At 49.7% G+C, this 16,187-nt stretch overlaps 1 protein-coding gene and 1 pseudogene across 2 annotated transcripts in view; one reads left to right on the top strand and one right to left on the bottom strand.

The window, feature by feature from the left end:
• Window positions 1-16,187, top strand: part of IQSEC3 (IQ motif and Sec7 domain 3) — a 97,922-nt gene that overhangs the window by 65,673 nt on the left and 16,062 nt on the right. For both annotated transcript variants that reach the window (XM_011367842.1, XM_011367841.1), the window contains 3 exons: window positions 303-464; window positions 14,176-14,298; window positions 14,823-14,989. In XM_011367842.1, the coding sequence (XP_011366144.1) occupies window positions 303-464; window positions 14,176-14,298; window positions 14,823-14,989 (452 nt within the window). The remainder of the gene's footprint in view (window positions 1-302; window positions 465-14,175; window positions 14,299-14,822; window positions 14,990-16,187) is intronic.
• Window positions 9,431-9,549, bottom strand: LOC111744574 (annotated as a pseudogene).

Here is a 16,187-nt window from a genome sequence, read left to right as displayed (position 1 = left end):
GAGAAGGGACACTTCTTCACCTGCTCTGGAATTCACTTTGCTTGGCCAGACTTCCCCTTCCCTGCTTCCTGCCTCACACTATCTTCATTACTGTGTGGGGAAGTTTAAGAGAGTGAGGCTCTGGTGAAAGGTGCTTTCCATGGGAACCCTCTGCAGTAGAAGAAATCCTGGCATTTTCTGGAAATTCTTTCCAAGGCCCTCCAGGCACGTTTATGGGTTCCACGGGATGGAAGAAAGGAAGAAGTCAAGGATGGCATTGGCTCACTCTCTGCTCCTTCTCCCACCTTCACCTGCACCCCCAGAAACCCAGACAAGGGCATCCAGTTCTTGATCTCCCGAGGCTTCATCCCTGACACCCCCATCGGAGTGGCCCATTTCCTGCTCCAGCGTAAAGGCCTCAGCCGGCAGATGATTGGAGAGTTCCTGGGCAACAGCAAGAAGCAGTTCAACCGCGATGTGCTGGAGTGAGTGTCCAGCCCTCCGGGCTCCCCTCCCCCTCTTTCCATTTAACCCTTCCCTCTCAGTCCCAGAATCTCCCAGGAGTGTAGGAACCTCAGTTGGGGAAGGACTCAGGGAAAAGAGAGGGACCTCTGAAATCTTGGCCATTTCCCAGAAATCCTCGCTCCAGTTCTAGCAGCTTCCTGATTGGCCCCAGGAACCAGAATCCCCATGGCTTTTAGCCAGTCTCTGCATCTTGACTAGCCTCCGTTTTCCCTCGAAAGTCATTCATTTATTGAGCACCGGTGCGTGGGGCCCCATTGGTATAGGAATTGTCAAGAGAGACGAAAAGGCCTCCATCTCTGCCACCCTCAGGGGTAAGAGAAGGAACCTGAAAAAGAAGAGGGCTATGTCAGTGCTGGGGCCGTCTCCACCTGGTGAACAGCCGGCCTCTCCCTGCCACCTGTCCATCCTCCAGACCTTCCATAAGCGTCTGCCTATCCACAACTGCACAAGCTCATTCTCATACTGGTGGAGGCAAACATAAGGCAGAAAGCAGAAGGGGTTAGACTGAGCATTTTAGAGCAAGATAATACTGTGATTCCAAAAAGATAGAATGACCACCAAAATCATGGCAAAGGAAATTGTTTTAAAGGCTATTAGATAGGGATGCTGAGGCGGCTGCCTTTGCAAATGCTCAGCTTTGCTGGTGTGTACAGGCTAGAGTCTCTTCACACTCACTCCCCCATCTGGAGCAGCAGGGCGCAGTGGCATTACATGGGGCTGAGGAGCAGGGCCTTGGAGTCACCCCTTCTCTGACATAGAGGAGATGAGGCCCTGGGAAGTCTGCTGCAGGCCTCTTCCACTCCCTTGATGTTCCTTTATTCTTCCACTAGGTCCTCTAGGCTCAGCTGTTCTTGAAGGTCACCATTCTGTAGGGAGCTGCCCCACTTCTCTCCCCCTTTCTCCTTGGGTACAGTCAGCAGAAGTGTTTTCCCAGGGGTCCTGGGAGAAACTCTCCTTTTTGTCCTTGTTCTTGAAGCAGCAAAGGCCTGCTACAGAGAGCAGGGAGCTCCTGATCAAGGGTTTGGAAGTGTGAGGTCACCCAGCTTAACTGGTCAGGTTGTTGATGTCCCTGGAGTGGAAGCTCGGGGACTTGGCTTCATTTAAGGATCAGTGTCTTTGTTGCTGTTTCTTTGGATAAGTCACTGCCCTTTGGGCCTGCTTCTCCACGCGTAGAGTAGGGATGTGGGATTGTGTGGGATGGAGCAGTTGTTGGAATCCCTGTCACATTCCTAAATTCACTGATAGGGTGGTTGTCTGAGTACAGTCAGCAAAGTAGGGGCTTGGATCCATCTGAGGGACCTTGAAATCCCTGGATGACCCTCAGTTTTCAGAACCCAGTTCCTGCCTCTGACTCTCAGTGGCTTTGGACAATTTGCTGTTCCTCCCAGAACTGGTAGTTGAGATGCTCTGAGTGTCTCGCAAAGGAAAGTAAACAAGATAAATGTGCAACTTTTCTCTTTCATCCTCCTTTCTTCTCACCCTGCCTCTGGTTCTTCTTTCTCTTTACCACCACCCCTACCGTGTAGGATGCCCTGAAGAAATGATAGAAAGAGGAGAAAGATCAAGTTTTCCAGGCTCCTTCCTTTCCCTGTTTTTCCTCCATCTGGTTCACCACTGAGGCCTTTTCATTGGCTTTTATCCCCTTTACATTCTGTAGGAGGGTGAGTGGAGGTACTGTACCCTATTGCTTCATTCTTTCAGACTGCTTCACACTCCCTGGGTGACCCTGCTTTGTCTCTGTGCTTTGGGGACAGGGGTGACTGTTTCACTTATAAGCCCTGATTGTGTGCTCTGTTCTCCTCTGCCTCCCCAGTCCCCATGTTGCCTGGCCCTGGAATTCTGACCTGCCAGAGCCACACTGACCTGGCAGGAGTGCTGGGAACACACGGTTTTTCTCTAGCCCAGATCGTGCTGAGCGGCACAATGAAAACTAATTGCATCTTCCCTAGGAGACTGAGTGTGTGGGCTGGAGACTCTGGTCAGATGCAGCCTGTGCTGGGAGGGGAGCTAGGCTGGGGACTGAGCTAGTGGCTGAGGTAAGGTCAGGCCTCGGATGGGGAGGCAGTGTGGTGGGATAGGAGATGTGGCTAGCTAGACCTGAGAGAAAGGCCCCACCTCTGAACCTGGCTCTGTTGCTAATGTGCTGTGTAGCTTTTGCAAGTCGCTTCTCTAGGCCTTAGTTTCCTCATCTGTGAAGCACGAGGGTTGGGCTCTGTGATCTCAGAGCCCACTCCAACTCCTGTAAATCTATCGTCTTTCCCATTCCTCAGTGCATTTGTAGCACATTGACATCATGAGAATCATTTGCCCTAAACATGAAGGCCATGCTTTGTCATCCTGCCAGAGCATCCTGCAGAGGCTCCAGGGCGGTGACGGAGTTCATGGGAGAACAAGATGACCATCCATCATTCATTCAGTAAACACTGAGTACCTTCCATGTGTTGGGAATGGGGCTGAGATGGCTGTCTTTTGTGTGTATGTGGGATGGGAGGAGAAATAGGCGGGCCTCGTGGCCTCAGGGAACTTACAGGTCCGGATATCAACTGGGAGAGAAGAATGGAGAAGCATAGAAAGGGAGGCTTGGGGGCTGAGGAAGCTCCAGCAGGCATTGTGGGTCAGTACAGAGCTGAGCCCCGAGACTGCCCCCAGTGAATGCCTTGATCCCTTGTGCTTTATTCTGCAGCCATGCAGGCCCTGGGCTCTGAGGTCTGGGTACATTCAGTCTCTGCACACAACAGCTCCACAGAAGGGCACCCTCCTCCCCCAGGTCCGCAGTTTGCTGACTGCCTGGTTTGTCTCCTGCAAAGTGCCAGGAGAAAGAAGATGGAGAAGCAGGAAGAAACAGGCAGTAGCAGGGGAGCCAGACGCTGGTGGTTTTTGGCATTTTCCTGCCACTCAAACCAACTGTCCTGGAACCTTTCAGGATCTGCCGCTTCCTTACTCCCACCAGAGAAAACACACAATAGCAGAGTCACCAGGTGCCATTTTGCCCAGGCCTGGAAGCCTTCATTGGGATTCTACACGGATTCCCTGCCCCCGCCTGGTGACATTCAGCAAGTCGCATCCGTTCTGTACAAAGCTGTTTGCTGAATAAAAGGGCATAAATCACCCATCCCCTTGGAGACTGAGACAGCCCAAGCCACAGCACTCTCCAAGAAGCAGCCAGACAGGAAGGCGAGAGACCGAAAGCCTCTGAACAGGGAAAGGGGGGACCCCCCAACTCTTGTGCCTGTGGGGGACAGGAAGAGGGGCCGAGCAGAATCCTTTTCAGTGCTGACCAATGTCTGAGCATCTTAGGTGCTGTGACATTTGCCTCCAGAATTAGGCCCTTGGCGCTCTTAGTTAGAAGCTGACCTCTCTATCCCTTTTGTCCTACTTCCATAGAAGACACACTCCAAAAGGAATGTATTCAACCAGGCTTTATTTAAATAATAATAGAAGGCATTCTGAGCTCAAAGGGCCATGTTCATTCCTGTTTACCTGGAAAGGGTTTTTTGTTTTGTTTTGGTTTTTTTTAAGGAGAAGACAGCCTCAATTTCCTCACTTATCAAATGGGAATAATAGTACCTACCTCATATGAATTAAATTTTTAAATGCATATAAAGTGCTTAACTCAGCACCTGACACTTAGTACGGTTTAAAAAAAAATGTTAGCTACTTCTATTATTATTTTTCCCACTTGAAAGCATGAGGCATTAGACACACCACCACCCCCACCCTGCCTAAGCCAAGGAAACCTCAGACTCTTCAGGTCTGGTTTGAGATAGAGCCTATTCCCCAGACAAGAACTTCTGGACTTCTGGGGAAGGAAAGGAGCTCATTCAGGGACCGTGCAGTACTCTGAGGAAGTCTTCTCAATGCTGAAGAGAGAAGGGTGGTGGCCAGCTCGGTAGCAGGAGCCAAACAGCAGCTAAGATTAAGATCCTTTGGGACTGGAAGCTTCTCCCTCTCAGTTTTCACATGACTGGGAAATTTGGCTCTGCTCTATTTCCTTTCTGAAATGTTCGCTTCAGCAGGTTTGAAGGCCAGTGGATGGGGGAGTGTTCCATGCTGGCTATGAGCAGCCTCTTGTTTGGCCTGGGTAATCTTTCCCAATGTGAATCTCATACATGTGGAGGGCATCGGTATCTGTCATTTCCACAGAAAGCACAAAGGACAGCTTTGGGGTTGAGCTGCCAGAAGAAAGTTTCCTGGGTATTCCTTTTCTCACTGTGTCTACTCCATTCTTTGTTAGATATTAGAGTTTGACATTTTAGTCAGATTTCATTATTTCATTTCCATAGTAATGTGTTGGTCAGAGTGTAACAGATTTGTTCTTCTTAGGGGACATTCAGAAATGAAGACAGATTGTCTGTCACACTCAACAGGCTGGAAAGCTCCGGCCTTTCATTGCTGGGGAGAAATTATTTGAGAACATCCTGCCCATTGTGCCGGGTGTAACCTCAGAACAGTTACTTATTCCTGAGGAATTCCACAAGGAGGAGAAGAGCGCAGGGGCCCAGACAGATCCTTATGGGTCTAGAGGAAGGTGGACATGGGCCTGGGCCAGAAGGGATAGAGACCTAGGGATTATTTCTACTGCTCTGAAAACTTGATGCTGCCACTACCCAGAGGAATGGAAGGAGAGGGTTTCTTCTAAAAGTGATGTCTTGGGGGTTTATGGGCTTGAACTCTTACCTCTCTAGTGCCCTTCCCCCATGCTCAACACCCACTCTCCACCCCATCCCACACACAGATAGAGAAGAGATTTTCTTTAACAGTAAAGTGTCGTGAGTGTTTAGGACCCACTTACCTAAGATCTTGGGACTCCAAATGTGGGGTGAATTGGTCCAGAGTTGAGACTCCCTTTGGTTTGGTCACATGATCACATGAATTGGGCTTGTACACAAAAATGAACAAATCTACCACCCAATCTTTGTGTGATATTCAGGATGAGCTGAAACTGGCCACTCTTTGAAATGGGACTTTAGGAGGGGCTTCCTGGGAATTATACTCTCCTGGGGTTTTTCAGGAGGGCCATCTGTGAAATGATAATGACAACTCACGTGTATATACCAAGAATTTACTGTGTGCCAGCAGGCACTCTTCCAAGACCTATACATGCAAAATCTCATTTCATCTTCACAGCAACTTTGTGAGGTGAGTGCTGTTAGTCTATGCCCAATGAAGGAACTGAGGAACAGAGAGCTTCGGTAGCTTGCCCACAATCACAGAGGTAATATGACTGAGATCTGAGGCCAGGCAGAATGGTTCTATAACCTGAGCCCTTAACCCTACACCATCCTGCCTCTATGCTTCCTCCCAAGAGAAGTGTGGTCTGAATGCCTTTATAGTTCCTGTCAGACCCAGGTGTGAATCGTGGCACCGGAAGACCCCTTGGATGGTCAGCTAGTCTAGCCCTCTCATTTTACCCAAGCAGAAACTGAGGCCCAGAGAGAAGAAATGACTAGTCCCCTGGCCAGTGGCAGAAAAGTTGAACAGAATCAGGTACTGTCCCTTGACTCACCTTTGTTTGCTATGCTCTGACCCTCTCACCTGAGAAGAAAGCAGAGCCAAGAAACTGATTCATAAATATCAAGAAGTCTGAGTTAGATTGTTTCCTCTCTGATATATGTATATTTTAATAGGGTCAATGGATGAATGTCCAATGGTGTAATTTCAGGCAGGGTTAATTGGCAGTGAGGGAAAGAGTCTTACTACTTTTTCTAGAGGGAACTTCAAATCCACTTACTCACCTGGCATGTCAGTTCACATTTGGTCTCCAGGTACATAATGAAAATTATCTTTATTAAGCGCTGTTATATACTAGGAACTTTATATACATTGTCTCCTTTAAAATTCATAACTACTCTGCCCATTAAGTGTCATAGGTGTCAGCTCCATTCTACAGATGGGGAAAGTGAGGCACAGGGGGACTTGAATTGATGAGCTAAATGATAGAAACAAGATTCATACTCAAGGGCATCTGACGCCAAAGGCCTGATTTCTCATTCCACCCACTGTGATTGATGTAGAGCAGTGGTTTTCAGGGTATGGTCCATGGAACAGCAGTAGCAGCCCCTGGAAACTTGTTAGCAATATCAATTCTCAGATTCCACCCCAGCCCCACTGAATCAGAAACTCTGGGGGCAGCAATCTCTGTGTTAATAAGCCTGCCAGGTGATTCCAATGCCCCTCGAGTTTGAGATCCACTGGCAAATGGATGCTGCCAGGCCCAGCAAAAGGAATATCCTCTCAGGCATCCACATCGACTTCTAATGTGTTTGGGTAGTTTAAACCGAGTTCTTTTGGTTCGTGCATCCTCAAGATGTTACTGGCAGGAATCTCCTCTGAGGACCCCTCAAAAGAGGTTTTCTTTGTCCTCGTGTCATCATCAGGAACACTGACAGATCCTCATGCGTCAGCCTCCTTCTGCTCTATTTTCTTAGCCACGTTGCACTTTTCCAAAAAGCCTTGACCTTTGTTGGGCACGTTACGAGTTCCGACTAACAAAAATAACTCTCTGGCGGATGAGGATATTTTTAATTGAATTGTATGAGCCAAGAACCGCAGAAATAAAACCAGAGTTCCTACATCCCGTGGCAGTGGGCGGTTTCATTTTCCACCCTCATCCTGAAACCTGGGCTCAAGTCTCCACCAGGAGCAAAAGTCCCTCATCTACAATGCACACACCTCTTCCTGGCCTTGGCCTGCACCTCACCTTCCAGATATTTGCTGTCTCTTCCAGCCAATTAGAAATCCCTGCTGATGTTATTACCTAGTTTCAGCTCCCAGCCAGGTCCTTTGTCTGCCAGACAGTGTCTTGCTATTATATAAAAAAAAAGTTGAGATGATGAAATTCATTTTGATCACAGATTATTTTGATCTCACTACAACACAAACTGATTCCATGCACAGATCAGTGTTAAAGCCATTTTATGCAAGATTGTACCTGTTTATGCAAGAAGCAGAGAACATCTGTGCTGATGTTTTTTCCACCCTTGTGAAGTGCTTGCTGCAGCCCCTGCAGACACCCACAGGAAGGAGGAAAGGCTGAGCAGAAGCCGCACCACACCACTCGTGACTCACTCGCCCATCAGCGGCACCTGCTGAGGCAGGTCCAGACATGCTGGGTTGGAAGCTGTCTAATCATCCCCAGTTTCCCCGGATCTAATCACTCACTTGCATGTGCAGCTGATGGAAGAGGGATGCATCTGCACTCCATACTTTCAAGCTGCCCGTGGTCTGGAATCCACAAGACCACTTCCCTGGCAACTTGTCCAGGTCTCAGGATCAGCTCCAGATGATCTTGCAGAGCAGGCCAGCAGGCCCCGCAATCCTGGGCCACTAGGCTCCTTCCCCAGCTGACCACGTTGCTCACGGTCACATTCATTCGCTTAGTTTCTCACTCACTCATTCATTCATGCTACAAACATTTCTTGAATTCATATATAGGCCAGGGATGCAGAGATGAAAAGAACTGCCTCTTCCTGAAGGACCCCATAGCCTAGTGGGATGACAGGCAGGTAAATGTCAGGGTTTTGGAGACAACTCCAATGGTAGGCAGAAGGTATGTCCAAGGTTCAGTGGAGGTCGAGAGATTGGCAACTAAACAGAGACCTGCAAGGTTGGGATTGGGCAGCAAGAGGAAAGCAGAATTGTGTGGCAACATCGGGGCCAGTGATGGCCTTGATAAAGTTGAGGGAACATGTTAGTTAGAGTGCAGGAGGGGAGCCAGTGTGCCGAAGGGCAGGAGAAGCTAGGAAGCTGATAGGGCCTGGTTTGCTTTGCTGAGGAACTCAGGGTTTCTACAAGGAATGTGGGAAGCCCTTGAAAAAATATAAGAAGAGGAGTGAGTGACAGAACCAAATGGGTGTCCTAGAAGGATTGTTCTAGAAGATGATTTGGAGGCAGGGAGGCTGTTCAGGAAGCTGTTGCAGCCACATCATGGAGAGAAATGATGCCATAAACCTCAGCAGCAGTCTCAGGGAGAATAGAAGTCAGAGGAGCCCAGAGTCATGGAGAAGCAGCAGGGCCTGGGGTGACTGGGGCAGGAGGAGAACAGAGGTGGCCAGATGACAGTGGACAGCCTCCTAAGCTGCTGAGAATTGAGAACACTCTTTGCCTATGAATATGTTTGTGTTTCAGGCCCACAACAGTGATTTGTGCAAATTATACTAAATAAATGTACACATATTTTCAGTTTTGTTGGGGAGGGTGATGCTGGGTTTTGAGACATTTAATCTGAAGAGTTCCTTAAGCCAGACATTGTCCAATAGTTACTAAAAACAAGTTAAAATATTAAATACCAGTTAAAACACAAAATATAGGCAACTTGTCTTCTCTGCAAGAGGTGCTAGCACAGCCAATGGTCATGTGACTATTGCCCATGACCTCCAGACCAGAACACCCAGATGAATTCAACAGGCAGAACTCAGAAGTGGGCTGGTTAAGTTCAGTGAAATGCTTAGAGTTGCTCGTTTACATAAGCCCTCCACACTCATTGACACCATTACTTAACATGGTCTTTTATAAACAATATAGATCAATTAAAAGGAAAATTAACTAGTTAGTAACTAATAATAAAATAATAAGGGTAAACTCATTGAAAGAGAGAAACACAAGAGTTGTCAGCATGTAGTCGGAATTTAGAGCCATTGGAATGGGCAAGGCTGCCTAGAATAAAGTTAAGAGGGAGAGGGGGCCTAGTGGCCAGCCCTAAATTAGAGGTCAGGAGGAGAAGGAGGAGGAGGAGACCTATGCTGGAGGAGGGGCACCTCCAGAGAGGAAAGAGTAACCTAAGGGAGGGTGGGGTGATGGAAGCAAAAGAGAGGAGTGGTTTTTTGTTGTTGTTTTTTTCAGGCGAGGCAACCCTTGGTTGACCTTACAGATTGCAAGGACCTTGTCAGCTCACAATCCCTTATTTATTTATTTTTTATTTTTTTCATGCCTATAGTACCTGGTATTCTTAAGTGGTCTCCCATCCAAGTACTAACCAGGCTCGGCCCTGCTTAGCTTCCAAGATCAGACAGGATTGGGCTTGTTCAGGGTGGCATGGCCGTAGACAGGAGTGTTTTAAGAAGAGAGTGATTAACCATGCAGATGCTACCAAGAGGCCGGTGGTACAAGGACAGAAGTTGTTGCCATTGGACTTGGCAACATGGTGGCCAGTGGTGGCCTTGATAAGAGAAGTTTTAATGGAATGCTGGGGGTAGATGCTTGGCTGGAGTGGGTCGAAAAGTGAATGGAATTGAGAAAGGGGCGACAGCATGCTAGGGATGACTTCTAGAAGTTAGCTCTAAAGAGGAGTGGAGAAAAGGAGTTGTTACTAGAGAGCAAAGAAGGATCAAGGCAGGATTTTAATTTGTAAAATAGGAAAGACAAGAATGTAGGTGCTAATGAGAATGATTCAGTAGAGAGGAAAGAACTGATACTATATGAAAGGACGTCTCAAACTTAATGTGTCCAAAACTGAAGTCTCTATCTCTTCTCAGCATCTGTGTCCACCCCATCACTGACTCATCTTGAAAAATGAGCCCCGGGCCCTCAGGTGCTCAAGCCAGAGCCCTGAGACTCAGTGTTGACTCCATTCGCTCACTTCTCACATTCCCTCCATCACCTAGTCCCATCTGTTATTCCTCTAAGATGGACCTCAGATCGTTCATTCAGTGCTTCCACCTTAGCCCAAGCCCCATCATCGCTAGCTTGTATCTTCGTAGTAACACCCTCACTTCATTCAGGGCCTCCTGCTTCATTCCTATTCCCTGCCCCCCTTTTTCCATTCATTCTCTCCTCAACAGCCAGAGTTGCCTTCTTAAAACACACTGGATTGTATCACTCCTCCGATCATACCCTTCTGTTGTCTCCCACCATGTCCAGGATAAACTCCAAAGTCTTCCTCGTGACTCACAGAGCTCTGACCAGTCAAGCCCCTGCTCACCTCCCCAACCCCATGGCCCGCAATTCTTCATTCTCTCTTTTACTCTTCATTGCAGCTTCATTGACCCTTTCTAGGTCCTTGAAAGTTCTTTCCTACCATAGGGCCTTGGTATGTACTATCCCCGCTGCCTGAAAACTCTCCTCCACTCCTCCTCTTCCTTTGGTCAGCTCCGCCTCATCTTTCAGGCCTCAGGTCAAATGTCAAATCCCCGAAGAGGCCTTTCTGAACACACTAAAAAAAGATTACATCTCCTTTGTCTTCTCGTGGAACCCTGTCTTTTGCCTACATAGGACTCATCATAATTATAATGAAATAATTGTTTTTAACTCTGTGTTTAATGTTCATCTCTCTCATCAGACAGGGTCTGTGTTTGTATTGTTTGCACTTATACCAGGTTCTTAGCACAGCTTCTTGCACACAGAGGGCATGCAATTCATGTTTGTTGGAAGGAAGGAAGGAAGGGAGGAAGGAAGGAAGGAAGGAAGGAAGGAAGGGAGGGAGGGAGGGAGGGAAGGAGGGAGAGAGGGAGGGAGGGAAGGAGGAAAAGAGGACAGAAGGGAGGGCAACCAAAAAAGAGGAAGGTAGGAAATCAGGGGTTTGGTCCCTTGTTGCAGGCTCTGTGTGCCTGGGATTCTCCACAAGCTCTCCAGGCTATTCGTAAAATTGAAAATAAATGGCTGAGCTTAGTGCGAGGGTAGGAGATGGATCTGGCCCAAGTAGAGGCTTTTAAAACGTGAGTCTAGAAATTCTAGTTGGTAGGTCTGGGGTGGGGTTCAGGGTTCTACATTTTAACAAGCCTTCTTACAGCTCTTCTCTGGGGTCCTCGAAGATATGAGATGTAGAGACTCTCCTGCCCTACTGCCCACAGCCCTAAAAGTCCTCCCCATCCTCACAGCCGTGTTGATTTATTCGGCTCTCCCCCTTCTGTGGGATGGCGTTTCCACCTGGCTGCATCTCCCGTCCCAGTCCTTGACTCGCAGGCTCTGGGCTCATTACGGGAGCTTTTAGCCGCAGCCCCGAGCGTGAGCGTGAGCAGGCTGCGTGTCACCTGAGTGAAGGGCTGGAAACTAGGCCATCACGCTTGGTCGAGCAGATCCCACCCTCTCCCAGTTGCTCCACCGCCTCCTTCTGTCACCTGCCCACAGCACCCGGGCATTCAGGCACCACCCCCATCATTGTGGAATGAAGCCTGGTCCAGAGCACTGTGGCAGCGGGTACATGCACAGAGGGATACTGATGAGGGGTGCAGGGTCCAAGACCTCAGGGTTCAGGGGCCTGAAGGGAGAGGGCAGGGGCCAAGTAGGGAGTAGGTAGACTAATAGGGGCAAGTCATGGGCAGCAGCTGGACACCCGAGCAGGGGAATCAGGGGCCATTCTGGGGTCCACCAGGGAGGCATGCCACTTGGTCAGGGTTGCCCAGGCTGGGATTCATTGCCCGTGCCCTTGGCCTTGCAAGACTCAGATTGGGGGTCCCTGGGGTGAGAAGCTGCAGTGTGGCTCCCCAGACTCCACCTGATTCCACGTCCAGGCCCACCTGGTCCGGGTGTTGGTGCTCTCGCCCCTCATCGCCCCCGTTGTCTTCTCTTTTCTGTTTCTCTCCCTCCCCCTGCCCCTTTTCATCGGTCTGTCTCTCTTCTTCTCTTTCGCTTTCTTTGTCTCTTTCCCTCTTTCTCTCTCACTTGACTCTCTGTGTCCTCCGTGTCTCTCACTGTCTCTGGGTCTCTGTCTCCTCCCTCCCTACCTCTCCTGTCTCACTGGCTCAAGCAGACCACACTGGTTCACCTCCTCTGGACAGAAAGCATCTTCGCATGGCTCAGTCGTGCTGGATTCATAACTCCTGACTGGGCTAGGCTAAGGGGACACGCAGATGTGGGCCCCCTGATGTTGATCTCAGAGCTCACGTTCTACTAGGGAGGGGCTTGGGGAGGAGGTGGCAAGAACTGCCAAGAAATCCAGCTAAACCTACAGGCCCCTACTACCCAGCTGTCCACCTCAGATGTTCAGACACTGACATTGCCAGTTCTCCTGTTCGGGCTAGATTCTTGCCTCTCCCTCCCAGCCCCAGGCTGTCACTCACTCACTATCCAGATGGATAAACCTAAGAGATGGCTGGGTTTGACCAGGCCGAGGATAGGCTCCCAGCCTAAAGATGGCCATTGTCCCTGCCCTTAGGGGTATGGGGGGAGGAGAGCCCCTACCAGCCTTTCCCTCTCTAGGAGTCCCCGGTGATGCTCTCCTCGCTTGGTTCACCTGAAAGGAGTAGGGGAGGCAGGGCCCATGGACCACCAGGCCCATGACCACCACAATATGGGTGTCTTCTCTTGCATTCTCCTAAAAATTGACAACAGAGCCGGGGTTGAGTCGGGATCTCTGCACAGGCAGCGGGCCCAGCACAGGAGCTGGAATGATGGCAGAAGTGGGGCCTACTCAGGGGCCCCATGTTTCCCGAGTCCCTCAGTGTGCCGGGCCCTCTGTGGGCTGGCAGGCAGGCAGTGAACAGGCCACTGATGCCTGTGGTCATGACGCTGTGTCAGAGTCTTCAGGGGTCGTGGGAGCAGAGAGGGGGCTGCTCATCCCCAGAGGCAGTAGAGGCTGGGTATAAAATGAACAAGAGAGAGGAGATGGGAATAAAGCGTGGGTGCAAAAAGGAGAGGAAGGAGAGCCTTGTTGGCACCTGTGAGCTTTTGCAAGTCTCAGTAAGAATTAGGTTTGCAGCTTTGCTGGGCCTAGATTCCTGCTTTACTGCTCACACCTCTGGGAACAGGCACCCCAAAGGAGGGTAAGGCAGGATGAGGTGGGGGCTGGAAGGGTCCCGGCCCCAGATCCCATGGAAGGGTGGGCCCCCAGGAGCAGGCCAAGCCAGAAGGATGAGACTGCCTAGTATTTGTGACTGACATGTTCCTCCACCTTCTCCTCCCCCCAAACACTGAAGGGAGAGATTCAAAGGCAAACCCTCCAGGGTTAGAGGTGGCATTTCAGAGGTGTAAGTGCCCTTAGGGAGCAGGATTCTGACCTCCTCCCTTCTCAGAAGAAGAAACTGAGGCTCTAAGAGGTGAGTCTGTGACCCAAAGTCATGAAAAATTCAGTGGTTAACCCAGGCCCAGAATTTAGTAGTGTTTTCCACACTGCCCTCTCCCATGTTAAGCAGATTAGTTATTTTCTCTCAATAGCCACAGATTCCCTTGAGAGCTGGGGCTCTTTGGCTGCGAAAGAACTGGGAGGGCGGTAGAGGAGATTCCAACACCTAGAAACCAAAACGGGACCAGGAAAGAGAAGCTAGGGAGACGTGCAGGCTCCTAACAGGTCTTTGAAAGGATAGAAGAGCACATTGTATTTATGCACATCTTAAACCTTTGTTTGACTCTGAGATGCTCTGAGGTTGAGAAGAAAGAACTTGGGCTTTGGAGGTTCAGCCTGCTCTTAGCTCTGTGGCTTTGAGCAACCAGCCAGCCTCTCTGGGCCTCAGGTTCTTAGCTGTGATCTAGAGACAACAATCAGCCATCTGCCTCACAGGTCTTTGTGTTAGAAGGGAGCTGTGAGAAAGGGTCTCTTAGGTTATTGAAGGGAGACCTCTGGTGGGTGAGTAAGGCCTGGGAGGCAGGAGCCAGTTCCCTATTGGCCCCAGGCATCAAAAGTCCCTCCCTTCCCCAACGCAGCCAGCAGTGGGCTGCCACCTACTCCTCAGCTCCAGTGAGTTGGAGGAAGTTTGGGAGCCGACTTTCCCTCATGCCCCTCCTCCCACCTGCCCTCAGCTGCGTGGTGGACGAGATGGACTTCTCTAGCTCGGAGCTGGATGAGGCCCTGCGTAAGTTCCAGGCTCACATCCGTGTTCAGGGGGAAGCCCAGAAGGTGGAGCGGCTCATAGAGGCCTTCAGGTAGGACCCCCTCCTGCAGCCTCCTCCCTTCAAATGCCCCGAAACACATACATGGGGCATGGGGAAGCTTGGGTAGGGAAGCAGAGCTGCTGTGGGCCTGGGGGATGCTGGAGGGTCCTCCAGGGGCTGGGAGAAGCCCTTCTGCCGAGGCCAGAGAAGTGGGCTGCATAGAGAGGAGGGAAGGAAAAGAAAAAGAGCTCCTCGAGCTCTCCAAGCTGAAGTAGCACTGGGTCCTCAGGTGGACTGTATGCATCTCATTCATCCCTATCAATGAGCAAATCTTTATTGAGCATCTGTGTAAGGCTGGTGCCATAGGGGATCCATGGGTGTATGACACCTGCCCTGTTTCCTCATTGGAGAAGAGGACCAGGCTGCGGGGAAGATCAACAGGTGTTGGGGGCAACCTCCCGGGACCTAAAGCCTTCAGAGAGCTAGTATACCACCTCCCACAAGCAGCACCCCATTGCTGGAACTGGAGAGGGTGGGGGAGAGGCATCAGCTTCTGCTCTGCGTCCCCCACACAGCCAGCGCTACTGCATGTGCAACCCCGAGGTGGTGCAGCAGTTCCACAACCCTGACACCATCTTCATCCTGGCCTTCGCCATCATCCTCCTCAACACCGATATGTATAGCCCCAACATTAAGCCTGACCGGAAGATGATGCTGGAGGACTTCATTCGAAACCTGCGAGGTGAGAAGTTGGGGCAGGAGGGGCGAGGGCCCTGCTTGGGTCTGTTCTGTTCAGTGTTAATTCTGGGTTCTGTGAGTCTGAACCAAATTATAGATTGTCACCCCAGAGTCCAAGGGCACTAGACACTGCTCTCTGGGCCTGGTCACAGTAGCAGCTTGGGAAAGTTGCTTGCATGCCAGGCATTTGGGGAGTTTCCAAGAGTCACTGCCACTGCCCTGCACCAAGCGGCAAGGGCCTTTGGGCAATGCCCCTTGCCCTCCTTGGAATGTCCTCCACTGGTTGGCTTCTAGGCCCCTGGCACCACAGCTGCTGCCCAGGTGCTACCAGCCCTTCCCACTTCACAGCTTATGAGGGCTTTTAGGTCTTGGGTCGACTTAAGTCAGCCTTGCAGATAACTTTTGGCATCTACCAGCCAAGTCCTTGATATAGTACAACACCTGACAGGGATCAAAGGAAACTGGCAGGGTGTGATGTGTGTCAACTGATTTTTTTTTCTTTGTTAGCATTTAAAAAATAAAAGTTATACATGAACATAATTTAATAAAATCAAATAATTCTACAAGTCTTACCACAAAAAATTAGTCCCTGCCCCTCTCATTATTCTCCTTCCGACCACTTTCAACTTTTTTTGCTCTTTATTGTATTTCCTCTATATCACTAAATAACATGCCTCTGCTTCTTCTTTTTCCTATTCCTTTTTATTGGTATAAAAATACATGCTGTAAGGTGGATAAATCTGAGAACTTGATGAATGTTTAGGTTTATATACACCTATGTAATCCACCTTCCCCAATCCATCTCCACTAAAGTCACATTGCAGCCCCTTGCTTACAGTATAGTTGTAGCATCATTTTTGTAACATCAGTGTTTATGTAATTAAGACGAGGTAAACAAAATCCAAAGCTGAGTCTTGAAGTGCATAGTGATTATAAATCCTTTCTATTTCTATTTTCCTCGGAGCGAATATTTGTGTTCTTGGTCCATTTGCTGCCATTAATTCATCTCCAACCCCTCTACCCTAAGTGCCAAGTTCCTCTAAACACATTGAACCCCGGGAGGCATACCATGAGTTTCATCTTCTCGGAGCTGTCTCTCTCACAGACTCCAGTTCTGCTCTGATCTGGACAGCTGCACGGCTGTCACCCTGGTATCTCCCTCCAACATCGTCTAGGGATCTCCTTGCTCCTGTGTTAGATTC

Source organism: Pteropus vampyrus, unplaced genomic scaffold, assembly GCF_000151845.1.
Source record: "Pteropus vampyrus isolate Shadow unplaced genomic scaffold, Pvam_2.0 Scaffold137, whole genome shotgun sequence".
Classification (NCBI taxonomy): Eukaryota; Metazoa; Chordata; class Mammalia; order Chiroptera; family Pteropodidae; genus Pteropus; species Pteropus vampyrus.
Note: the sequence above shows the minus strand (reverse complement) of the source record. Positions and strands in the feature narration are given on the sequence as shown.